At 44.3% G+C, this 27,252-nt stretch overlaps 1 protein-coding gene across 3 annotated transcripts in view; it reads right to left on the bottom strand.

Annotated features, from left to right (window-relative positions):
- Positions 1-27,252, bottom strand: part of MTMR11 (myotubularin related protein 11) — a 59,283-nt gene that overhangs the window by 14,233 nt on the left and 17,798 nt on the right. For 2 of the 3 annotated variants that reach the window (XM_077259065.1, XM_077259081.1), the window contains exons 6-14: positions 27,139-27,214; positions 26,182-26,323; positions 19,577-19,664; positions 19,403-19,491; positions 18,546-18,670; positions 15,542-15,614; positions 9,376-9,446; positions 8,753-8,925; positions 8,157-8,636 (exon numbers count right to left, since the gene is read on the bottom strand). In XM_077259065.1, coding sequence (XP_077115180.1) covers positions 8,157-8,636; positions 8,753-8,925; positions 9,376-9,446; positions 15,542-15,614; positions 18,546-18,670; positions 19,403-19,491; positions 19,577-19,664; positions 26,182-26,323; positions 27,139-27,214 — 1,317 coding nt within the window. The remainder of the gene's footprint in view (positions 1-8,156; positions 8,637-8,752; positions 8,926-9,375; positions 9,447-15,541; positions 15,615-18,545; positions 18,671-19,402; positions 19,492-19,576; positions 19,665-26,181; positions 26,324-27,138; positions 27,215-27,252) is intronic. The other variant, XM_077259073.1, reaches the window with a different exon arrangement.

Below are 27,252 nucleotides of genomic sequence, written 5' to 3'. Positions count from 1 at the left end.
AGTACGCCGATACCCCATATGTGGGAGTAAACCACTGATTGGGCGCATGGCAGAGCTCGGAAGCGAAGGAGCGCCATTTGACTTATCAATACAAAATTGACTGGAATTGAGATGGGACGCCATGTTGCGTTTGGAGAGCCCCTGATGTGCCTAAACATTGAAACCCCCCACAAGTGACACCATTTTGGAAAGTAGACCCCCTAAGAAACTAATCTAGATGTGTGGTGAGCACTTTGACCCACCAAGTGCTTCACAGAAGTTTATAATGCAGAGCCGTAAAAATAAAAAAATCATATTTTTTCACAAAAATGATTTTTTTGCCCCCTATTTTTTATTTTTGCAAGGGTAAGAGAAGAAATTGGACCCCAAAAGTTGTCCAATTTGTCCTGAGTACGCTGATATCTCATATGTGGGGGTAAACCACTGTTTGGGCGCATGGCAGAGCTCGGAAGGGAAGGAGCGCCATTTGACTTTTCAATGCAAAATTGACTGGAATTGAGATGGGACGCCATGTTGCGTTTGGAGAGCTACTGATGTGCCTAAACATTGAAACCCCCCACAAGTGACACCATTTTGGAAAGTAGACCCCCTAAGGAACTCATTTAGATGTATTGTGAGAGCTTTGAAACCCCAAGTGTTTCACTACAGTTTATAACGCAGAGCTGTGAAAATAAAAAAAAAATTTCCTCCACAAAAATTATGTTTTAGCCCCCAGTTTTGTATTTTCCCAAGAGTAACAGGAGAAATTGGACCCCAAAAGTTGTCCAATTTGTCCTGAGAACGCTGATACCCCATATGTGGGGGGGGAACCACCGTTTGGGCGCATTGGAGAGCTCGGAAGGGAAGGAGCGCCATTTGGAATGCAGACTTAGATGGAATGGTCTGCAGGCGTCACGTTGCATTTGCAGAGCCCCTAATGTACCTAAACCGTAGGAACCCCCCACAATTGACCCCATATTGGAAACTAGATCCCCCAAGGAACTTATTTAGATGTGTTGTGAGAACTTTGAACCCCCAAGTGTTTCACTACAGTTTATAACGCAGAGCCATGAAAATAAAAAATCATTTTATTTTACACAAAAATCATTTTTTAGCCCCCAGTTTTGTATTTTTCCAAGGGAAACAGTGTAAATTGAACCAAAAACTTGTCCAATTTTTCCTGAGTACGCTGATACCCAATATGTGGGGGGGGGAACCACCGTTTGGGCGCATGGCAGAGCTCGGAAGGGAAGGAGCGCCATTTGGAATGCAGACTTAGATGGATTGGTCTGCAGGCGTCACGTTGCATTTGCAGAGCCCCTGATGTAACTAAACAGTAGAAACCCCCCATAAATGACCCCATATTGCAAACTAGACCCCCCAAGGAACTTATCTAGATGTGTTGTGAGAACTTTGAACCCCCAAGTGTTTCACTACAGTTTATAACGCAGAGCCGTGAAAATAAAAAATATTTTTTTTTACACAAAAATTATTTTTTAGCCCCCAGTTTTGTATTTTCCCAAGAGTAACAGGAGAAATTGGACCCCAAAAGTTGTTGTCCAATGTGTCCTGAGTACGCTGATACCCCATATGTTGGGGTAAACCCCTGTTTGTGCGCACGGGAGAGCTCGGAAGGGAAGGAGCACTGTTTTACTTTTTCAACGCAGAATTGGCTGGAATTGAGATCGGACGCAATGTCGCATTTGGAAAGCCCCTGATGTGCCTAAACAGTGGAAACCCCCCAATTATAACTGAAACCCTAATCCAAACACACCCCTAACCCTAATCTCAACTGTAACCCTAACCACAACCCTAACCCTGACACACCCCTAACCCTAATCCCAACCCTATTACCAACTGTAAATGTAATCCAAACCCTAACTTTAGCCCCAACCCTAACTTTAGCCCCAACCCTAACCTAAGGCCCAACCCTAACCCTAACTGTAGCCCTAAACCTAGCCCCAACCCAAACCCTAGCCCTAACCCTAACCCTAGCCCTAACCCTTGCCCTAATCCTAACCCTAACCCTAGCCCTAACCCTAATGGGAAAATGGAAATAAATACATTTTTTTAATTTTTTAATTTTTCGTAACTAAGGGGGTGATGAAGGGGGGCTTGATTTACTATTTATAGCAGGTTTTCTAGCGGATTTTTATGATTGGCAGCCGTCACACACTAAAAGACGCTTTTTATTGCAAAAAATGTTTTTTGCGTTACCACATTTTGAGTGCTATAATTTTTCCATATTTTGGTCCACAGAGTCATGTGAGGTCTTGTTTTTTGCGGGACGAGTTGACGTTTTTATTGGTAACATTTTCGGGCACGTGACATTTTTTGATCGCTTTTTATTCTGATTTTTGTGAGGCAGAATGACCAAAAACCAGCTATTCATGAATTTCTTTTTTGGGGGGCGTTTATACAGTTTCGCGTTTTATTTTTCGGGTCAGTACGATTACAGCGATACCTCATTTATATCTTTTTTTATGTTTTGGCGCATTTATACGATAAAAACTATTTTATAGAAAAAATAATTATTTTTGCATCTCTTTATTCTGAGGACTATATCTTTTTTATTTTTTCGCTGATGATGCTGTATGGTGGCTCGTTTTTTGCGGGACAAGATGATGTTTTCAGCGGTACCATGGTTATTTATTTCTGTCTTTTTGATAGCATGTTATTCCACTTTTTGTTCGGCGGTATGATAATAAAGCGTTGTTTTTTGCCTCGTTTTTTGTTTTTTCTTTTTACGGTGTTCACTGAAGGGGTTAACTAGTGGGACAGTTTTATAGGTCGGGTCGTTATGGACTCGGTGATACTAAATATGTGTACTTTTATTGTTTTTTTTATTTAGCTAAAGGAATGTATTTATTGGAACAATATTTTTCTATTATTATTTATTTAGGAATTTTTTTTTTTTATTTTTTTTTTTACACATGCAAATTTTTTTTTTACATTTTTACTTTGCCCCAGGGGGGACATCACAGTGAAGTGACAGATCGCCGATCTGAAACTTTGCTGTGCACTGTGTCAGATCGGCGATCACACAGCACAGCAGGGAGGCTTCCCGGCACCTGCTCTGAGCAGGCGCTGTGAAGCCACCTCCCTGCAGGACCCGGATGCAGCCCCGCGGCCATTTTGGATCCGGGGACTGCAGGGAGGAGATGCTCGGTACAAGGTGAGCACATCGCCTTGTACCGATCGTCTCAGGGAAGCCCGCAGGGAGCCCCCTCCCTGCGCGATGCTTCCCTATACCGCCGGCACACTGCGATCATGTTTGATCGCAGTGTGCCGGGGATTAATGTGCCGGGGGCGGTCCGTGACCGCTCCTGGCACATAGTGCCGGATGTCAGCTGCGATAGTCAGCTGACACCCGGCTGCGATCGGCCGCGCTCCCCCCGTGAGCGCGGCCGATCGCGCTGGACGTACTATTCTGTCCTTGGGAAGTAAGGCCCACCCCACATGGACGGAATAGTACGTCCGATGACAGAAAGGGGTTAATGCACCCCATGATCCTGTTTGCCTTGGCAGCTGCTGCCTGGCACTGGCTGCTCCCTCCAGGTAAGTTTATCATTAGCTAGGATCCCCAAGTCCTTCTCCATGTCAGATTTACCCAGTGACTTCCCCCTCAGTGTGTAATGGTGATATTGATTCCTTCTTCCCATGTGTATAACCTTACATATATCATTGTTAAATTGCATCTGCCACCTTTCGGCCCAAGTCTCCAACTTATCCAGACCCATCTGTAGCAGAATACTATCTTCTCTTGTATTGACTGCTATACTTAGGCTACTTTCACACTGGCGTTAACTGCATTACGTCGCAATGCGCCGTTTTGCCGAAAAAACGCATCCTGCAAAAGTGCTTGCAGGATGCGTTTTTTCTGCATTGACTAACATTAGCGACGCATTTGCGACGCAATGACACGTCGCAACTGTCGTGCGACAGTTGCGCCGTGCTGTGGCAGACCGTCGGGAGCAAAAAACGTTACATGTAACGTTTTTTGCTCCCGACGGTCCGCTTTTTCCGACCGCGCATGCGCGGCCGGAACTCCGCCCCCACCTCCCCGCACCTCACAATGGGGAAGCGGATGCGCTGGAAAAATGCATCCGCTGCCCCCGTTGTGCGGCGGAGACAACGCTAGCGTCGGGAACCTCGGCCTGACGCTAGTGTGAAAGTAGCCTTAGTTTTGTATCATCTGCAAATATCGATATTTTGTAGTGTAAACCTTCTACCAGATCGTTAATAAATAAGTTGAAGAGAATAGGTCCCAACACCGACCCCTGCGGTACCCTCACTGGTTACAGCAACCCAGTTAGAGAATATACCATCTATAACCACCCTCTGCTTTCTATCACTAAGCCAGTTACTTACCCATTTACACACATTTTCCCCCAGATCCAGCATTCTCAATTTGTATACAAACCTTTTGTGGCACGGTATCAAACGCTTTGGAAAAATCAAGATATACCACGTACTACTGTATCCAATTTATTAGATATTTTAGGAGTCAGTCGGTCCATTTTACACCAACTCAGACTCCACCAAAATGGACACAGACTCCGACTCCAGAGCCCAGACCATAATAATAATACAAAGGAGGGCCTGAGCCTCTCTACCTGAGGAGTCTGGAAGTAGTGGTGGTCCTACAGTGGGATGTAAAAGTTTGGGCACCCCTGGTCAAAATTACTGTTATTGTGAACAGTAAAGCAATTTGAAGATGAAATGATCTTTAAAACGGCTAAAGTTAAAGATGACACATTTCCTTTGTATTTTAGGCAAAAAATAATATATATATTCTATATATATATATATATATATATATATATATATATTTATATTTTTTTTTTTCATCTTTTACATTTACAAAATTTCAAAAAGAGAAATGGACCGATGCAAAAGTTTGGGCACCCTGCATGGTTAGTACCTAGGAACACCCCCTTTTGCAAGTACCACAGCTTGTAAACGATTTTTGAAGCCAGACAAGAGTCTTTCAATTCTTGTTTGAGGGATTTTCATCCATTCTTCCTTGGAGAATTCTTCCAGTTCTGTGAGATTCCTGGGTAGTCTTACATGTACTGCTATTTTGAGGTCTAGCTTCAGATTTTCAATGATTTTCAGATCAGGGGACTATGAGGGCCTTTGTAAAACCTTTAGCTTGCAGCTTTTGAGGTTGTCTATTGTGGTTTTTAAAGTGTATTTAGGATCATTATCCATTTGTAGAGGCCATTCTTTTTTCAACGTCAGCTTTTTTACAGATGGTGTTATGTTTGCATTGAGAATATGTTGAAATTTCATTGAGTCCATTCCACCTGTGAAATGTTCCTCGTGCCATTGGCTTCAACACAAACCCAAAGCATGATTGATCCACCTCCCCATGCTTAATGGTTGTTGAGATGTTCTTTTCCTGAAATTCTGTGCTCTTTATTCTCCACACATACCTTAGATCCCTGTAGCCAAAGAGTTCTATTTTAATCTCATCAGTCCAAAGGACTTGTTTCCAAAATGCATCAGACTTGTTCAGATGTTCTTTTGCATACTTCTGACATTGAATTTTATGGTGAGGATGCAGGCAAGGTTTTCTTCTGATGATTCTTCCACGAAGGCCATATTTGTGCAGGTGTTTCTGAACAGTAGAACAATGTACCACCACTCCAAAGTCTGCTAAATCTTACTGAAGGTCTTTTGCAGTCAAGCAGGAAATCTGATTTGCCTCTGTAGCAATCCTATGAGCAGCTCTTAAGGTACCTTCACACTAAACGATATCGCTAGCGATCCGTGACGTTGCAGCGTCCTGGCTAGCGATATCGTTGTGTTTGACACGCAGCAGCGATCAGGATCCCGCTGTGAGATCGCTGGTCGTTGCTGAAAGTCCAGAACTTTATTTCGTCGCTGGATCTCCCGCTGACATCCCTGGATCGGTGTGTGTGACACCGATCCAGCGATGTCTTCACTGGTAACCAGGGTAAACATCGGGTAACTAAGCGCAGGGCCGCGCTTAGTAACCCGATGTTTACCCTGGTTACCATTGTAAAGTTAAAAAAAACCCCACATACTCACATTCCGGTGCCCGGCGTCCGCTTCCCTGCACTCCTCCTGCATCCTGTGTAAGTGCCGGCCGTAAAGCAGAGCGGTGACGTCACCGCTCTGCTCTGTGGGAGATGCCGGAGATGTTCGGCGCTGACACAGGTTGCAGGAGGAGTGCAGGGAAGCGGACGCCGGGCACCGGAATGTGAGTATGTGGTTTTTTTTTACTTTTACAATGGTAACCAGGGTAAACATCGGGTTACTAAGCGTGGCCCTGCGCTCAGTAACCCGATGTTTACCATGGTTACCAGGGGACTTCGGCATCGTTGGTCGCTGGAGAGCCGTCTGTGTGACAGCTCTCCAGCGACCACACAATGACGAAACAGCAACGCTGCAGCGATCGGCATCGTCTGTATCGCTGCAGCGTCGCTTAGTGTGAAGGTACCTTTACTGAAATTTTTCTTGGTCTTCCAGACCTTATCTTGATCTCCACTGTTCCTGTTTACTGCTATTCCTTAATTACATTTTGAACTGAGGAAAGGGCAACTCGAAAACACTTTGCTATCTTCTTATAGCCTTCTCCTGCTTTGTGGGCCTCCACCATTTTCATTTTCAAAGCGCTTGATAGCTGCTTAGAAGAACCCATGACTGCTGTTTTTGGCACAAGTTAAGAAGAGGCGGGGTTTTTATAAAGCTGGGAAATTTGCATGACCTGGCCTTTCCTAACGATGATAGTGAACAAGCCATAACCCTAAGAGGCTAATTAAGGTCTGAAACCTTGGTCAACATTATATGAGCACACACATTTCCAAGTGTGCCCAAACTTTTGCATAGGCCCATTTGCCTTTTTGTAATTTTTTCAATTTAAAAGATGAAAAAATATATATATTTTTGGCCTAAAATACAAAAGAAATGCGTTATCTTTAACTTTATGCCTTTTAGAGATCATTTCATCTTCAACTTGCTTAACTGTTCACAATAACAGTAATTTTGACCAGGGGTGCCCAATCTTTTACATCACACCGTACATGCACCAAAAAACGGAGCACTGTATGGAGAGAAACTGTGTAAGATAGACCACCACTCCATTCAATCTCTCCTGGAATGATAGGCTCAGGACCCCTGTTTTAGTGATTATTGGGGTCCTAATGATCACACAATTGGTTATAAATATTTTTGTGGGATACCTCTTTCATATTTAAACCATAACAAAATTTTCTAAAAGGGCTGAGACTGGTTAAGAAGTATAAATAGTTGCTCTCACCGATTCCACCATAGCTCCTAGTCTGACAGTTTTCCAGTTCTTTCTGATTACTATTTTGTGACCCCAAACTGGAAACGCCTGTCAGTCAATCAGTGGCTGATGAGGGTCACCTCTGCAGCAAACTAGTGACTGGAGAGGGTCACCTCTGCTGTCAACCAGTGGCTGGGGAAAGACACTTCTGCAACCAACCACTGGCTGGGGAGTTTAACCTCTGTGGCCAACCAGTGGGGCCAGGGTCACCACTGCGGGCCAATCAGTAGCTGGGAAGTTTCACCCTGAGGCCAACCAGTGGCTGGGGAGGGTCACTGCTGTGGCCAACCAGTGGCTTGGGAGAGTCACCGCTGCGGCCAACCAGTGGCTGAGAAAGGTCACATCTGCGGCCAGCCAGTGGCTGAGCAGACATTTCTAATCTGTGGCTGAAGAGGCTCACCACTGCAGCCAATCAGAGGCTGAGCAGGTATTTCCAATGAATGAATGAGGAGGGTCACCCTTTGGCCAGTGATTGGCTGTGTGAGCATTTCCAATCATTAGCTGAGGAGGGTCACTGCTGCGGCCAATCAATGGCTGGAGAGTGTTACCACTGCTGCCAATCAGTAACTGAGGAGGATTACCTGTAATCAATCAGTAGCTGAAGAGAGTCACTGCAGAGACCAATCAGTTGCTAAGGAAGGTCACCTCTGTGGCCAGTGATTGGCTGAGCGAACATTTCTGCCCATTTCTATGATATCAAGATGCTAAACAGTCAGAGGCCTTTTAGGAACAATTTTCCTGAGCTGGACAACCTCATTAAGCCTAACTACCCATCCTCCCTCTTTCCATATCCAAGCCACACTTCAGTTAGCAGAGATATTAGGAACTATTTGTCGTTCTCTATTACCCTGGCGCTCACCTTGTCAGCGTTGTGCATGAGTTCATTGCCGTTCAGTGCTTCTTGCGCCCTGACGTGATACATGGGATTACGGAACTGCTGCCTACGTGACTGGCGGTAGAACATACTCCACTCCCAGACCGTCGGTGGAGACTCCTTCACCTCTTCCGCTGACTTGTAGTCTCCATTCAGTAGTATCTTCTCTCGCACAATGTCCCTCCAGCCGTTTACTGGGGTGTAAGTCTGGCTATATGAGTGCCGCTGAAATGAAATGACAGATATTGGGGCATTGCGTCTAGACAAGTGCAGTACTATGACATGTGGTATTACCTGGCTTCCTCTGATACGGTCCCAGGGGCAGTTATGGGTGAAGGTACTGCAGAACAGGTTGTAGGTGCTGTCATGTAGAGCCAGGAGATAGGACTCTGTGAACTCGAAGGCAGTCGGGAACTGCTGGAGACACTGCCAGACACAGTCCAGGAACAGCAGAAACACCGGGGACTGTGAGAAAGAGAGGATAATCCATGCTTGGTGACATTTTTGGTACACTATCAGAGTGCCAGGATTTGAGCACGTCCATTTTTATATCATTCTTGTAAAACGTAACCGTCACTCACTTCTTCTTTGTCTGATTGCTTGAAGTGATTGATCCTTTGCATGAAGGGATGTCCGGCCGATACCCACTCCTTCTGAACCAAGCTCTGGAAGCCGCGTAAAGTTCTGGCGTGAGGATCCGATAACAACTGTACCAGAGATGTCAGCACACAGTTTATATCCCGGTCTTCGGGCTCTGTCGTGTGACAGCAAGAGGAAAGACGATCGGTCATTGGGTCTGCATACTCCGCGCTTATCAATAGATGGGGGCCTCCTCTCTGAAAAAGTCTATGGCGTACCAGTGCAGTGCACCACCACACGGCTCTCCAGAAAGGTGCAGCACCACAGCGTGTACCAGGGAGAGGCACCACCACTAGATGTGGTAATGATGGGCACCCCCAGAGGGCATCATTAAGCCTAAACCCAGTCCTTTTGGCAGAGTAAGGCTAATGTAAAGCTGTTTCCTTCAAACTCCAATCATGTTTTTGCATTGATCTGTGTCTGTAATATGTGAACACATCCCTAAGACCCATATAAACAGACCGATATTTGAGAACGAACATTCCAAGCTATTTCCATATTATAAGCCTTACTAAATGGGTCTTCAGTAGACTCGTCAATCCGGTTATTCTAGGGAGTAGCTTACCTTGAAGGACAATGGATCTATTCCGTTCACTCAGCAACATGGACAATTCGCTGGCTTTCTTCAGACATGACCTGCAATGAAGATTCAGTGCATGGATATATGTAATACATATAGTAATGCCATATTCGGACCCATCACAATACAACTCTTCTTATATTGTAGGAATAGGACAGACAGTGCTGGCAAGGTGACAGTCTACAGCTTTCATGTGCTGGAATCCATGCTTGTCTTAGCAGAGCGTACTTAATTTTGGACTAGAGTAGCGCTGAAGAACAAAGCTGTAAGATGGAAAGCAACCCTAGAGATGGATAATGAGAAACTGGTAGTAATGCTGCATATTAAATGGTTGCTGTACTCTCTGACAACTTTATCTCATGTCATGCATATAGTGATAGACAATCTGCTAACTGCTTTATTTATAAACTTTGTCGTCTACCTCCCAAAAAGCCTTCCAAACTGACAGCCAGTAGGTTACGCTCTACTGTGTGACGTGCTGTTTACTGTCTGCTATCAAGTGTAATCCGTCTCTAGCAGCACAGAACCCGAGATGGATTTAAAGACATGAGGGTGAGTCTCTATACCCCTGCAGGAAGCAGGGCTGAGACTTTGTCCCCCTACAGGAGGCAGGGCTGAGATTTTGTCCCCCTACAGGAAGCAGAGATAAGACTTTGTCTCACTACAGGAAGCAGTAGCGGGTCTATGTCCCCCTACAGGAAGCGGTGCTGAGACTTTGTCCCCTACAGGACGTGGCATTGGGTCATTGTCACCCTACAGGAAGCATTAGCAGGTCTTTGTCTCTCTAGAAGAAGTGGTAGCAGGTCTTTGTCCACTTACAGGTAACTGGGTGGCCTTAGTCCCTCTACAGGGAGCGGGGTGGATCTTTTTCCTGCTACAGGAAGAGGGGGTGGGTCCCTGTCTCCTTATTCAGGGTTGTCAAACTCAAATACACAGAGGGTCAAAATTAAAAGCTTGGACAAAGTTGTGGGCCAACTTTGATATTTATTAACAAAAATGTCTACAATTAGGGAAGTTTTTCCTCATAATCAAATATATAACGGCAAATCTTTTCATATGGAAACAAAGTTAAAGGGGTGTCCCACTAACAAAGTACATTTTAATTAATAGATCTTAGTATATTTTTTAATAATGTATTGTTATGTAATTGCAGTAAAAAGCAATCGCCTAATTTATATAAGTAATAACAAGGGATAAAAAACCTTGAATAATGCAGATATTAAAGTATTATGTCAACAATAGTGCCCCCCAAACACTGTAAGACATCCCACAGTGAATTCCTCCACAGTACCCTCCACATGCAGTGTATGATGACCGTACTGTACCACCCCCAGCAAATCCCATCACAGTCTGATTCCCTAAATCCCTTCACAGTATAATGGCCCAACATAGTGCAGCGCCCCAGAGTCCTGGTCGTTGCAGTACTGTGGCTCCGCCGCTAAGGGGGGCTATGGTACGTTTGATGGCACTGAAGAAGTTCATCTGACCAGGTATCACATACACCAATACATTTCACAGTCGGGCCTCCAGGGGGAGCTAAGGGTACTATTCATTAGGCCACTCCTCACATACTGGTAAAACTGGGGGTCAGGCAGGAAGTTAGAGAGAACGCTGACTGGGTTGGAACCAGGCAACACCTTGTGGCAGAGGGTGTTGCAGGGGAAGATTCGGTAGGGTCCCTGTCAGGGGTGGGATCCTGACAGAGGCCTGGCAAACAGAGAGAAAGCTACGGGACCGCGCCTGCACTTCATAGCGGCGGTGCCCTAAGAAAGGACAAGAAGCGAGATTTATTGTGCTGAGTGAGAAACGAGATCAAAGCAAGAAGGAGAATACCAGTGGGAGTCGTGCTGTAAGATCGAGGCAACATCCTACTGAGGCGTAAACAACCGGCGGCCGGAACGCCGAGGAGGTACAGAGCTCTAAGCCATACTTCAAACCAACGGCAGGACAGTCAGTCACAGGCGGGCTGTCTCACTTAAATCACCTACGCAGACATAGGAGGCAACCTTTGGAGAGGGGCCTCTAGGGTCCCGGAAGAGCTCCGAGCCTACCCGTCATACGGGTGCATCCCAACCATAACACCTGGGAGGGACGGAAGATTAGCAGAAGATCATCTAATCGAGTTGTGAGGGAACACGAGAAACAGACACAACAGTTGTGGGGACTATCCCGTAAGCACAGCAGGGGAGGACCACAACACATAGCGCTAGCAGGTAGGCACAGATTTCCACCTGCAAAGGGAACTCTGGAGGTGCCATCGGACCGGCCGGACTTGCGCAGCCCGGTTAACCGTATTCCAGATTGAGGACCCTGAAGCCTTCAGTAAAGAGGTAAAGAGACTGCAACCTGGTGTCCTCGTTATTGACTGCGACCGGCACTACACTACCACCATCATCCACATCTATTACTGTACGCCCCTCAGCAGGGTCACGGACCGGGTCTAGCCACCGTGACAACCCTAGAGCAGAGACTCAGAGGCCCGGTACCGGGTACCCTTCGGCCCTGCGGCAATGGGGGCGCTACAATAGTCCTCCATGAAGTATAATGGGCACTGCATTGGCTTCCTTTCAGAATAATGGGCCCCACATAGTGCTTCATACAGTATAATGGCCCCACATAGTCCTCCAAACAGTATGAACCCTGCATTGCCTTCCATTCAGTATAATGGTCCCACATAGTGCTCCATACAGTATAATGGGCCCTGCATTGCTTCCATGCAGTATAATAGCTCCATATAGTGCCCCATACAATATAATGGACCCACATAGTGCTCCATACAGTATAATGGGCTCCACATAAAAAAAAACAACTCACCTCTCCTTATTCCCCTGCTACTCCAGTCTCTCCATGGTGCACAGCGGGCATCTTGTAATTACTTAATCGTGTCTGCTGCGCTGAGACATCAGATGCAGAGGGAGAATGATGGCGGAAGAAGCGTCAGCCGAAGGCTCCCTCTTCCATCATTGCTGTTGAATGTATGGGCATCAAAGATGCAATAAAGTTGAAAGTGTGGTGCTAGGCGGTGAGCCGCTTGGCGTTGTAGGCCAAATATACTTTCCCTGTGTGCCAGATTTGGCCTGCAGGCCAGAGTTTGACATGTAGCAGTGGTGGATCTTTATTACCCTACATGAAGCGAGGGCGGGTCTTTGTTACCCTACATGAAGCGAGGGTGGCTCCTTGTTACCCTACATGTAGCATGGGCGGCTCTTTGTTACCCTACATGAAGCTGGGGAAGGGTCTTTGTTAACCTACATGAAGCGAGGGAGGGTCTTTATTACCCTTCATGATTTGGGGGCAGCCTTTGTTACCCTAGATGTATCAGGATGACAATATAAGTAAAAAAAATGGGCTTCCAAAAGTGCTGCCAAAGATGTAGTAAGCGTTTTCTTTTTTATTAAAATTATTATTATTAGGCTACGTGTTACAGAGCCGGTCCAGCTCCTTCATCAAGCTGATACAGACTAAGTACTACATGCCGTCACTTATACTATCCATAATGACATCGCAAGTCCTCACTGAACGGTGTTATCTACATTCATTTAGACATTCAGATGACAGGGTGGATAGTCTGAATATCCAACATGACTCCTGCTCACCAGGCATATGGTATTATTCCAGTAGTTTGTCCAAGCATTTCCTCACTGATCACAGGAAAGATCCCAGATATCTGAAACTCACCCTCTTAGAACAGATCACAACACACACATCCAATAGGTTCCAGACTTTTGGTGAACAGGGAGTCATATTGGATATTTATATCCACCCTGTCACCTGAGGGTCTCAATGAATGTATAGACAACACCGTTCAGTGAGGATTTGCTTGGATACTACTATTGTAAACTGTACAATTTTTAGCCCTTTATACTCTAATTGTTATAGGGACTAATATTTTACTTTGTTTTCATCTGCAAATAATTTTTGAGTGTGTTTTCTGGTGAACCTGGGAATTTTAAATGTTATTAACATTGTATGTACATTTTTAACACGTGAACTAATGAGATTGAAGGCTAGTATAAATGATGGCATGTAGTGCTCAGTCTGTATCAGCCTGATGAAGGATCTGGACCGGCTCCGTCATGCATAGCTTAATACTTTGAATAAAAGAAAACTCTTCCTACATCCTTGTCAGAGCTTTGGAATTTTTACTTACATTTTCATCTTAGTTCTTTCAATCTGGACCTAATGGTGGTGGTCCAGGGGGCACAGCTGCAGATATGGAGGATTCATCATGTTAATCATGCACAACTAATCCAGGTGAGTAGTGGTCACTCATCTTAACCTAATATTATCTGCTGATCCGCACAAGGAGCGCTTTCTATTTGTTTTTTATCCTACATGTATTAGGGGCGGGTCTCAGTTACCCTTTATGATGTGGGGCCAGTTAGATATTACCATTCATGAAGCGGGGCTGGTCTTTGTTACCATTCATGAAGCGGGGCTGGTCTTTGTTACCATTCATGAAGCGGGGCTGGTCTTTGTTACCATTCATGAAGCGGGGCTGGTCTTTGTTACCATTCATGAAGCGGGGCTGGTCTTTGTTACCATTCATGAAGCGGGGCTGGTCTTTGTTACCATTCATGAAGCGGGGCTGGTCTTTGTTGCCGTACAGGAAGCAAGGGGGAATATTTGTTACCCTACTGGAAACTGGGGCGGGTCCTTGCTAATCTACCGGAAGCGGGGGCGGGACTTGGTTTCTTTATAGGAAGTGGAGGTGGGACTTTTGTCTGGAAGGGCGGTCTCCTGTCCATCAAACTGTATACAGGCATAATTGAGAAGCAGACTTTCAGTTCAAGGCAGGCACGTCATTGGACAATGGCAGAAGCAATATATTCTGTGAGGGAGCTAGTATAGTACTGGCAGAATTCTGATGAATTGCCCAATGAAAAAGTGTGCATGGCAAATTACAGACCATGAAAATGTGGAAAGTTCCAGTACATGTTAGTATTCTTTTACTGTGGGGCATGAAGGCAGGCAGATCATGCTCTTCTACAGGTTTGTGTGATAGGACAGGTAGTCTTTTAGAGTTGCGCTAATCTCAGACAAGATTACTAGGTCTATATATAAACCCATAAAACAACACCAGGCTGTGGGTCAGTGACTAATGACAAAAGAGTTGGTATCAGTAATTAACAATATGATAGCGCACAAAATCCACGCCTGAAATAGAGGTAGCGAAACATCAAAACAAATTTTATTGAAATATTAATAATTTTATATAATTTTATACAAGGTTAATGGGCAACAGTTTAAGAACAGCCAGTGTGCATAGATGGTAGCAGATGGTAACAATTATACTGGCAAAGAACACAAAAAATCCAAAAAAATCATGCTGCAGTATCGCACTGCCATATGCTAAAAGGTCACTAGAAAGGTAGTCAGCCATGTATATGAGTAATATTAAAAAAGATAATTGGGCTAAATAGCCTATCAATCAATACTCATCTCACAACAGAGCAGATAACAAAGAGCATACAGTGTAACCCAGGGCAATTAAATATAAGTCTATGCCACTCATGGCGATCTATAGTTACCTTGGGACATGTTGTGAAAGAGTGCAGGCGTGCTGTAGGCAGGAAAGGCCTTGACGCACGTTTCACCGTCGTGGCTTCGTCAGAAGATCTGTATTAGACCAGAGCCATGTGGCATTTCTATCTATTGGAGCATCTGTACATCCTCCCTTCTCATCCCCCTTGGCACTCGGAGGCACCTTTCCATTCTTACACAGCCAGTATTTAGCAGTGTGCTGTCCAATGCACAGGATGTTCTGCCAAGATGAGCGTTCTGCTCATTCACGGGTTAATAGCCCACCGTGTATGACTATTTGCCCATACAGAGTCTTGGTAGTGACCACATCAGAACACCCTACATGATAGCCACCAAATAACCGAGGCATGTGACTAGTCGATGTGAGGATAGCCCTGGCTCTAGGTGTATGGCCAGTTAGAGTCCAATCTGTTCAAAAAGGGCAGATGTAACAGTCACACCTGGGTCAAGGTAATATATCCCTGGTGACTTCTTACAAGTGGCACATGGGAGGAGCCCTCATTATCATGACTTTCCAGAAATGTTACAGGTTACATAGATCAGATAGACTTGTAATGCTACAGCACTTTTCAGTTGCTAACTGGAAATTTAATGGCCGCCTCCTTACCTGACGTGGTCCAACCAGCGAGTTCCCTCCAGATTTGACAACCATTTCTCATTCGGCACTGGTGTGGCGGTATCTGGAAGAAGCATTTTACAATGACTTTGGTGCCTGCTAGAAATGAGAAAAAAAGATTTGCGGAAGCCATTTCTTGTTCTCTTGCAGCGGGCTGTCACTCCTGTGGTCGGCATCTCCTGGCCACCTCTGGCCTCAGCTCCACATTGTTTTTATGTTGCATCGCAGAGAAAGCAACACTGGTCCCCAGGAGGTGTTGGGCTGAGGACACTCACCTAAGTGAAGTCTTGCGGCAACAGAGGACTGGACCAGAGATCAGAAGTGGCTTCTGCAAATCTTTTTGCTTTTCTGTAAAAGTATTTAATGCCTCTCCCTCCAAATGATCATGCTCTTTGTTATTAGTGCTAGCAATGGCCAATATTTTGGCTGCAAGTTCTAGTCCCATATGAAGCTTTTTCATATATTTTGGTCCGTAGGGGGCAGTATGGAACCTAAAGGCGGAAAAAATATGATGGAAACATTTGCACCATATCCATGGTTTGACCCCAATTTTTGCTATTAATGGATTGTGAAAACATGGTTGCTTTGTTCCAAAAACAGCACCACGTCTGTCCATGGATTGAATTTGTTTTTTTGGCTTTACCTAAGGCTGCTTTCACACTGCTTTTCAATCAGGTTTTTGCCATCAGGCACAATCTGGCGAATGAAAAAAGCAGATCTGGCAAAAGTTACCGCCGAATCCGTTTTTTCTCATAGACTTGTATTAACGACGGATTGCGACGGATGACCTCACATTTCATCAGTTTTTCACCGGATCCGTCGAAAATTTGTTTTCCGGTGGCCGGAGAAAACGGACATAGTAACGAAAAAAAGTTTTCGAAAAAACGGACAGCGACGGATCAGCGCCATCCGGCTTTTGTTATAATGGAAGCCTATGGCGCCAGATCCGTCATATGATGGAATCCGCTTTTTTACACTGAGCATGCTCCGATTTTTACATATTCCATTCTGGTCTCTTTCTCTCTCTCTCTCCCCTGAATCCAAAATAGCCGGCAGATCCACATACTCGGATCCGGCGAAAAAACAAATCCGTTGCATCAGTTTTTCACAATTTGCAACGGATCCATTTTTTCCAAAATTCCAAATTCGCCGGATTCTGCCTGACGGCAAAAAAATGATGTGTGGAAGCGGCCAAAATGGAAGGCGCGGAAGCCACGCTATCAGTATGGGGGAAGGAAAGTGATAACTACTGCCGAGTGCATTGCCTTGTCAAAAATGTGGCTGTCCATTCTCCTGGTATCCTGCAGCTTTACCTTCCACATCAGGAGGTGACCGAAACACTGGGATTTCGCCAGCTGCGGAAGTTAGAGATGCTGGCTATCCCCTTGGACATGACAACCAGTTTTCTAAGCAGTTCATGCACACAGGTCCTTGTCGCTTCCTTCCACCACTATACTAAATTATATATACTATACTTTTTCAAGTTTCTGTTAGTTTTTTTGTGCCCTCTCTTTGTGCCCTAAACATTAATGGCGTCTGTGACTCTTTTCTGCGCAGGCGCCCGCCTGCGGTCTGTTATTGCCGGCGTCTGCTGTCATTGTGATACCTGATCACGTGGGGCCCGCGTGTTTCCGGTTTCGGATGGCAGCGGCGCTCTGGCTGGTGGTATCTGTGGGCGGTGCGCCATGTGCTGATGGTGAGTTCCAGTATGGCCACATAAAAAGATGCTGCTGGCACCTATCTGTCACACCCCCTGAGGAAGGAGCTTTGTGGCGCTCCGAAACGCGCGTCGGGGTGGGCTCGGGGTCCCCCACCGTTAGTGCACACAAGGTAATGTTCCGATTAGTATGTACCATCGTAGTAAATGGCTGATCTTCAGTGATTGCATTTTTTCCCTGCACTTGCATTACATATAATATACTACTTATCGGCCTTGTGCAAAGCTACCGGTGTGTGTCTTTTATTGTGATTTCATCCACCTTTTGTGGTTCATATCAGTTAATATGCGGTGTTTGTGCGGTGGGTGATACCTTGGAGCCCTATGTGTACTATTGTTACTGCCATATGTTGTTTCACTAACCTCACTTTCTCCTATGTACCTTTTTCCTCCGTGTTGTTGTTTTTAATATATATTTAATAAAGTCATTTTTTATGGGACCTATTGGCTGTGTTTCTCTGTGGTTTATTAGGATTTCTGTTTTGCAGTTTTCCCTATTATGTCCTAATGTACTATAATTCGTGTGCTCCATGTGTGTAATATGTATGCCACAACTTCATTATTAAATTGTTAGGCCGGATAGACAAAGAGCACAGGTGAAAGTCCCTCCCAAAATAACGATGGTGACATTTGTGACCCATGGGACTGAAAGCGGACTTACTAATCATAAGAGGGATACCAATAGGGAGAGGTTTCACAAGGCTTCTAACCGTGGACACAGATTACTGACGGGGTCTGCAAATTGATTTGCACATCTCCATTTACCATGCGACCTGGGAATGTTTGTAGCACCACTGGTAACATTAGTAATGAGAGGCTGCTGCCTCTAAGTATCCGGCACATGGTGCGGAGCAATATACTGTATGTACTTTAGCTATCTCCCAAAATCTCCATTATTAATATCTGTTTAACCCACAGACAAAATGCAGATCAAGTCTTTTTTTTTAATAGACGCTGATCCCTCAGCAAAGATCTCTTCTGTTCTGGCTTCCTCTGGAGGAATTAAAATGTAATAACTTTCCCCTGACCGATCAATACAGGCTGAAACTTTGTTAGACGATGCTCTCCTCTTAATGTTTTGTTACCGAGAGGTTTCTCGTTAGCCAAGGATTGCATTATGACGTTCAGGTAAACTGGGCCACAGATAAAGCATATGGACGCCTTCACAGACGCTTATTTTTAAAATAACATTTAGACCAAATTACACTCATTTAAGTAAAAAATTGCTTCGCTGGCAGATCTGCAAATGCAAAGCTTAAAGTAGGGCGAGGATCTTACCACTACAACACAAGGCACGGAGCTTGAGGAAGGAAAACTGGATGTCGGCTACAGACGGCAGCTCCTCGCTGGTGTCAATAATCACACACTGCGAATGGCTGCCGAATAACAGGGATCTTATCGTCCTGGAAAACCAAATCAATAATTAGTGACCAGTCAGCGGATTAACTCTTGTACAAAGCCCCGAATTCTGTTACAAAGAAGAAAAAAGCTCCGGTGTATTCAGACCACCGACCTACAACGTTGTGGCTTCACGTATAAAATGACACAGAGGAAAACGAAGACAATGAGAAGTAACCAAAGACCAGGAGACGCGGAGAGTCAAAGAAATCTCAGGACAGGAGGTCATGTAACCAGAGAATGACAGCGTACAGGGAGGATCGCCTTACAGGAGACTCATTGAGTAAAGTGTGATGCGCTCTCTAGTGATCAGCCACAAAATAATTAGCCCTATAAAGAGGGAAGGCCAAAAGTGTGAGTATTTAAAGGGACGTCATTATGTATTAACTCATCTGTGCTCAGGGCGTAGGGTACAAAAGTAAGAGACGTGATATCGTAGCAATTTTCCGAAGTTCCTTTATTACAGCACTGCACTCGCTGTCCTGCTGGTGGAGTTGGAAGTTTTTCCCACCCACAGTACCAATTATCACAGCAAATCATTTACAAAAACTCCAACGCAACAGCATTCCCTCAAACTACCATAATTTCATAATTTGCTCTTTATAATATTTTACCTTTTTATAATGATTTTTTTCTATCAGAAAATTCACATTTTTTCTCATTTAGAAAATATTGAATATGAAACCAGCAACGCATTCGACTCTGAAAATCAGCAGGTAGGCCTCTGTTCTACTTACCTCAAGTCATCTTTATTAGGGTCCGTGTTGGTCTGAATCCCAGCTGATCTCAGTAGGTCACTTCCTCCGGGGTGGTGCCATGACCACCTCTACAACACAAGATCGCACCAGCGTGTTAGACCTGCTGTGGGAGAATCGCTTATTACTGTATATTAGGGCTCGGCCCCTACTCACAGGAATGCGTCTCTGCTGAAAGTGTGCAAATGATTTCTTCAAGTCATTGTCTAGCAGCTTGGAAGGGACCACAAAAAATTTGGAAAGACTGAAAAAGTACAAAAAAAGAAGGAACATTAAGACCCTATTCCAAAACGATGGCACATTCCTGCATCAGACAAAGTCCTGTGGGCCTAATCTGGGAATGTACAAGCTAAAGGCGGCCATACATCCCTAAATACCAACATATACTACATAAATTTTGTGAGTCCCACCCAGGGACGCCCCCAAAATGGCCACTTTTGGGTGTGGTTTTCATCCTTGCTCCTTTTATGGAATGTTGCGGCAAAATCAGAATGGATGGCAAGTACGATCAAATATATGTCTTCTTTTTCTCTCTCTGTGGGAAGAAAGGACTGGGCGTATCGTAATTTGACACGTCCAATCTTTTTCTTTTATCTCTTATCTCGAGGATGATGGATAGATTGTCCTGCCAGTATTGTTGACTTGCATTTATCCTGTCTGGGCACCTTAAACGTGGACGTTGTGGATCTGAAAGAAAAGTTATCTAAGAACAAACAATGCAATAAAAATAATAAAATACTGCGTACTCACCTGCTCGATTCACCAATCTCCAGTAACACCTCCTGGTGTTCCAGGGGCGTACGTTCATGTGAATGCTGCAGCCGATCACTGGTGATGCTAGCTTGCATGGCACGAGACCAGTGAGGCACAGTGACTGGTTCACTTGGCTATATGGTATGTGATGACTAAAGCTGGTAATCTAAGACCCACCAATGAGCACTGGAGCGGCAGGTAATTGATCAGTTGGACTTTCTTGTACTTTCTGCCCATTATTTAGATGTTTCTGGAAACCCCCTTTAAGACTTATATCGTCCTGTGTTGTGCTAAGTAGTGGGTTCTCATTGTTTTCCTTTGGACACCCTTTAAGTACAGTATCTGTCCAGTAAATGGCGGCCTATGGCTATATTTGGCTTTTACACCACGAACCTTCTTGCCTCTGAACTAGTTCACATACCGAGACGTCAGGTGAGCCTGAGATAGCAATTTTTATCTATTAGGCCCAGTTCAGATGGGCATATTTCAGAGTCCGTATGTATAGACCGCAATTTTCTGACTCACCGTTAGTTTCCTGACCTGAACTTACAGCGTCACACACACATATAAGGCTGTAACTTGGGGAGACCCGCTGTGAGTTTGAGAATTTCAGTCTCAGTATGCACCGTGAAATACAGTGACAAGCAAAAGAGTAACAATGTTTTGAACTTTTGACTTTCCAGCTCCATATCTCACCATCCACTTCTGCTTCTAACCTCAGGCTACCAACATTTTTGGACAATCATCTTGGTTATCTCATACATAAATTTGACTTGCAACTATTTAGCGTATGATTAGTTCTACAGGTTCTCATCATGTCCCTGCTGTCAGGACTCTGAACATTTTTTATTACCTTTTTGTGCATTACTGCCCTTTTCCAAGATGGCATCTTTGGTCTCATGTGCACTGTGTCTTCCTGCTATAAAACTCCACCCCAGCCTTCAGTCTGTGCTAGAGTATTCTGCCTTGCATCCAGCTCCTGACCTCTGGTGACTCCCTGGCTATATACCTGCTCCTGTGAACCTGTGGGGTTATCCTGCTACTCTGCTCTGAGTTCCTGCTGCATACACCAGTTCCAGTAAACCTCCTTCATCTGCTGCTCGTGTTTGATTCCATCTGCATTTGCTGGACATGTAAGCTGTTTCTGCTCTGCAAGAACCTGAGACTATTAACCAGACCTCCCTGGTTGAGCTAAGATATTATTTGAACTGCCTTATAAGCATATCTATCTGTGTTGTGGACTAAGCAAGGACTTATTCGTGTCAAGTATCCTCAAGAATAATTGTGCTTCATAGACTTTCTGCGTGATTGCATTTTCCTCTGAAGTTTCCTATAGACTGCTGAGCTGCATTTGATATTTGCACCAAGTGTTGTGGACTTGAGTTTCTCTCTGCACCTGTTTGAATCACCGTGTGATAATATAGACTTTACCACTTATAAAACTGTGTCCTGTAGTTGTCTTGTTCCATGCAAAGAGTCTCCTGAGTTATCCCCTATAATTATTACACCTGCATTGTTACTGTTTTGCTCCTGGTGGTGGAAAAATATTTTTCTGCTTAACCCCTTTCTGACATCGGGCGTAAAAGTATGCTGATGTTGGAGTCCCCCTGTTTGGTGTGGGCTCCGGCGCTGAAGCTGCACCTTTCCGGGCACATGTCAGCTGATGTACACAACTGACATGTGCCCGCAACAGCCACGGGTGGAATCGCGATCCACCCATGACTGTCAACTAGTTAAATGCGCAATGGAAATCCCGCCTTTCCGGGAAGCGCAACAGAAATCCCGCCCATATGTGCCCGTCACGTGATCGCGGGTTACCGATGGGTTGGCATGTATCATCGCCTGTATGCAGTAGAGTCAATCGAATTATGGCAGCTTCAAGTTTCCCATGGAGACTATTAAAGCATGCAAAAAGTTTTTTTAAACTTTTTAAAGTTTTTAAAAAATATTTAAAAAATATAAAAGTTCAAATCACCGCCCTTTCGCGTCATTCAAAATAAAACAATTAAAAAAATATATATCAAACATACACATGTTTGGTATCGCAGCATTCAGAATAGCCAGATCTATCAATATAAAAAAAGAATTAACCCAATTGTTCAACGGCGAGTAGCCATGAAGAAGATTTTCCAAGAAAAGAGAAATGGCATCATCCAGCTCATTGATAATTGACGAAAATTGCCAAACTGCATCATGTGAGTGCCATTGCAGTTGGAAGAATACGAAATGAAGTCCATCCATCCATTCAGAAACCAAAAAAAGGACATCCAGGCAAAATATCAGAGTCAGCAAGTGGGCTCATCTCAAGGTCTATCTGTTCTTGTGTGACAAACACGGCAGTGGAGGTGGCTTGTATGCTTCATGATAATCAGATCACAGATGTCCATGCAAGCATCGTGCAAAGCACATTAAACAAGTCTGGAATAGTGGCCCAAAAAAAGGTGAAGAAGCTTCAACTTCAATATTGTCATAAAAAGCGTCAGTTTGAGTTTGCAAAAAATTTAAAAAAGTGGACAATAGAAGATTGGAAATGGGTGATTTGGAGCAATGAGAGGAAAGTCAATGGACTAGGGTCTGATGGGTGCAAATGGGTCTGGAAGAAACAAGGGAAAAAAGGGCTATCGGATGAAGAAATTGAAGGAACTGTCAGTGGAGGAAGCATGATGATATGGGGTTGTTTCACAGTCAAAGGCATTGGATACTTGACCAGGATCAATGGTGGTCTCAATGCTGAGCTATATATGAGTATCCTTCAAGATGAGTTACTTCATACACTCGAGTACTCTGGGTATGAAAAGGACATCCGTGTTCCGGCAGGACAATGATCTGATGCATTCGTTGAGATTCATTGAGATTGCCAAAAAATGGTTCTGTGACATTGAGCAGAGGTCCTGAATTTTTCCCCAACAGTACTCAGACCTCAACCCTATGGAACACTTGTGGGTAGAGTTGAATAAAAAACTGTATACATACCATAGTGAGACCCTGTTGAAAAAGCTAGAACGCGAAACGCGCGTCCGGGAGTGCCGTGAGAGGTGGGGGCGATCCCTTGATCTTCTCAAATGGGTAAGCATGTGCCGCTGGAATTATGAGATTCTTTGGATATGGCTATACCTGAAGTACTAACTCATTGCACTAAGGATCTATGGGACCTCCTATTAATGTGATATGGGTTCATGCTTATACCATAAGGATGTATTGTTATGTTCCCCCCTCGATCTGGTTTATCGTCATGTCTCCTCCTTATTGTTCTCTGATAAGTGCATAGTGCATACAGCACTTATATGCAGATTTGTGATATTTTTGATATTTTTGTATTGATGTTTGTTACAAACACTTAATAAAATTCTACATATTTTTTTAATGGTGTTGTGGCCGTTTCCACTCCGTTTTCTTGTGTTAAACTCGAGTACTATGGGTATGAAAAGGACATCCGTGTTCCGGCAGGACAATGATCTGATGCATTCGTTGAGATTCATTGATATTGGCAAAAAATGGTTCTGTGACATTGAGCAGAGGTCCTGAATTTTTCCCCAACAGTCCTCAGACCTGGAACACTTGTGGGTAGAGTTGAATAAAAAACTGTATACATACCATAGTGAGTCGTGCAGTATGCACCAACTTTAGGAACGTGTAGAAGAGACCTGGGATCATATTTTGGTCGAGACATGTTTGAATCTGATCGAGAGCATGCCGAGAAGGATTCAGGCAGTGTTGAAAGCCAAAGGTGGATTTACAAAATACTAACAACATAGTAAAATATAACATTTAGATTTTTAGGAGCAAAACAGTAACAATGCAGCGACATGACAAGAATCTGCATAACTAATCATATGCTAAATAGTTGTAAGTCAAAATTATGTATGAGATAGCCAACATGATTTTCTATAAAATGATTGTAGGTTAATTTTCGAAGCAGTAGTGGATGGTGAGATATGGAGTCTGAAAGTCAAAAGTTGAAAACATTGTTACCCTTTTGCTTATCACTGTATGTCTGTAAGAAATTGGCCTAACATGGTGTCTAAAGGTACAGTCACACTAAACGATATCGCTAGCGATCCGTGACGTTGCAGCGTCCTGGATAGCGATATCGTTGAGTTTGACAGGCAGCAGCGATCAGGATCCTGCTGTGATATCGCTGGTCGTTGCTGAAAGTTCAGAACTTTATTTGGTCGTCAGATCGCCGTGTATCGTTGTGTTTGACAGCAAAAGCAACGATACCAGCGATGTTTTACAATGGTAACCAGGGTAAATATCGGGTTGCTAAGCGCAGGGCCGCGCTTAGTAACCCGATGTTTACCCTGGTTACCAGTGTAAAATGTAAAAAAACAAACAGTACATACTCACCTTCGCGTCCCCCGGCGTCCGCTTCCTGCACTGACTTAGCGCCGGCCGTAAAGTGAAAGCACAGCACAGCGGTGACGTCACCGCTCTGCTGTTAGGGCCGGCACTCACAGTCAGTGCAGGAAGCGGACGCCGGGGGACGCGAAGGTGAGTATGTACTGTTTGTTTTTTAACATTTTACACTGGTAACCAGGGTAAACATCGGGTTACTAAGCGCGGCCCTGCGCTTAGCAACCCGATGTTTACCCTGGTTACCCGGGGACCTCGGCATCGTTGATCGCTGGAGAGCTGTCTGTGTGACAGCTCTCCAGCGACCAAATAGCGACGCTGCAGCGATCGGCATCGTTGTCTGTATCGCTGCAGCGTCGCTTAGTGTGAAGGTACCTTAAATCTATTGTTATAGATTGAGATACCATGGCTCCTCTGAGGTGTGTGGAGGAGCAGAGATCCTCATGGGTGGAGCCAGCCGTTCTCCATAGTTACTTCTTCATTTGAAAACCCAAAAAAGGAAGAAGTGGCCGAAGAATCTTAAAAATGAAATGCCTTGTCTGCCTAGTGTATGCATATCAACCAGAACTGACTGTTTAGCCTTGAACCACTATACAGAGAACGTTCTTTAAGCTTGGCCTCGTTGTGGTTTGGTAATTATGGGTTTTGTTTCTGTTAAGTACATTTAGGATCAGACCATAAGAATAACTTGTGCTAGAAAATACTGAACTTCTGCCATATTAGATGATATGTCCCAAAATAAATCAGCAATAGCCAAAAGTATCCCCAACAAAGTCAGATGACAATGAGGTAACGCATCCCGATAAAGTAGAGGATTGTGGGTAAAAAAAATTAACTTAATGGAATTGCACTAGGAACTACTGAACTGGGATTAGGGTATATTTACATGTCTTGGGCCTTGAAGGCACAAAAATATGTCACAGCACTGTTGCAGGAAATCCTGGGGCTAGGGGCTCCCTAGCTATGCCTGCTCCTATGCCTGATTACTTGTGATGGTGAAGACGCCTGGATCATGTGGCTTGCTGAGCTCCTAAATCAGCCCTTATGTGTCCCCTCCCCCACCCAGGGAACTGGCAAGTTGTAGTGTTTAGGAATACACAAACCAAACTAACAAGGGAAGACATACAGGGATAAATGAAAATGCCAGTCATACAAATATGCCCTCACAAACAACAGAGGGGAACACTGGAGGTAAAGGAAGGAAAAAACAAATAGGAGAGGATGGGGATATGCACACCGACAAATCACCAAGCAACAGTCTTCTGAACAACACTCCAAATGCCTCCTCAAATAAACAACACTTCCAACTCCAGAACCAGGCAGTATGAAACTAAAACTGGCAATCCCTGATTGCCAGAGGCCAGTATATATAGCAGAAGGGAATGGCCAATACTGAACATCTGAGAACATCAAAGCAGGAAAGCTCCAGGAGCTCTCAACAGATTAACCCCTGTACTGCTAGCAAAAACCTGCACTTTTTAATATGATGGTGAAGTGCTTTTAATCAGTGCAGGAGTACATGAAATCGGACACTGCGGTCTTCTGATCCCTTTCTTTCGCGGTAAACCCATCACAAAACAAAGGGAAAAAAATATTTTATTCTACTTACTAAACAGTAGGTATTGAAAGCTTCTATTGCTTCCTAGTCACCGTACCTGGTGCAGGTGTCACAGCGCTCATTTATGGGGGTCACTCTCCAGGCAGTCGCTCGCAACCTTTCAATTTCATTCTCCCAGTCTGCAGCTGACTCAAACAGACATGTAGGATAGTCCATGAGAGTTGTAGTTTCCCTCTTATCTGAGAAAGCCAATACACCTAATCAGTAATGCTTTAAGAGTATTATGCTATTGTGTAGCAATTCAGAGTTTCATCATACTCCAGAGCTGCCCTCACTAATCAGCTTGTGGGGTCACAGTGTATACACTATACATTACTTATCCTGTACCGATCTTAAGTTACATCCTGTATTATACTCCAGAGCTGCACTCACTATTCTGCTGGTGCAGTCACTGTGTACATACATTACTGATCCTGTACTAATCCTGAGTTACATCCTGTATTATACTCCAGAGCTGCACTCACTGTTCGGCTGGTGCAGTCACTGTGTACATACATTACATTACTGATCCTGTACTAATCCTGAGTTACATCCTGTATTATACTCCAGAGCTGCAATCACTATTTTGCTGGTGCAGTCACTGTGTACATACATTACATTACTGATCCTGCACTCATCCAGAGTTACATCCTGTATTATACTCCAGAGCTGCACTCACTATTCTGCTGGTGGAGTCACTGTGTACGTACATTACATCACTTTTCATGTACTGATCCTGGGTTACATCCTGCATTATACTCCAGAGCTTATTTATCTGGATTCCTGCTTGCTCTGGGCTCAAGAGTCCACTGGGTGGTCATTTCCATTATTTACAGGACTCCTAAGCCCAGAGCAAACCGAAATTTAGATGAATAAAAATACAAGTTATACTGAATCTTTCCCTGCAAACCTATATATCAATCTACTCAGCTCATCCTGTTCATAACCTGTCCATTCACATAAGACAGCAAGATGTTTATAAAGGCCAACAATTAAAGATAGCATCAATCCTCACCTAGGCTTCTTAACATGGCCTCCTGCTGCACCAGTGAGCTGATAACCTGCTGGTTCTTAGCCATAGTATGGGTCATCTAACAGAATTAAAAAGAAAACGGGTCAGTACTTGAGA

This window comes from Ranitomeya variabilis, chromosome 1 (genome assembly GCF_051348905.1).
Source record: "Ranitomeya variabilis isolate aRanVar5 chromosome 1, aRanVar5.hap1, whole genome shotgun sequence".
Lineage (NCBI taxonomy): Eukaryota > Metazoa > Chordata > Amphibia > Anura > Dendrobatidae > Ranitomeya > Ranitomeya variabilis.
This window is presented reverse-complemented; position numbering and strand designations above follow the sequence as displayed.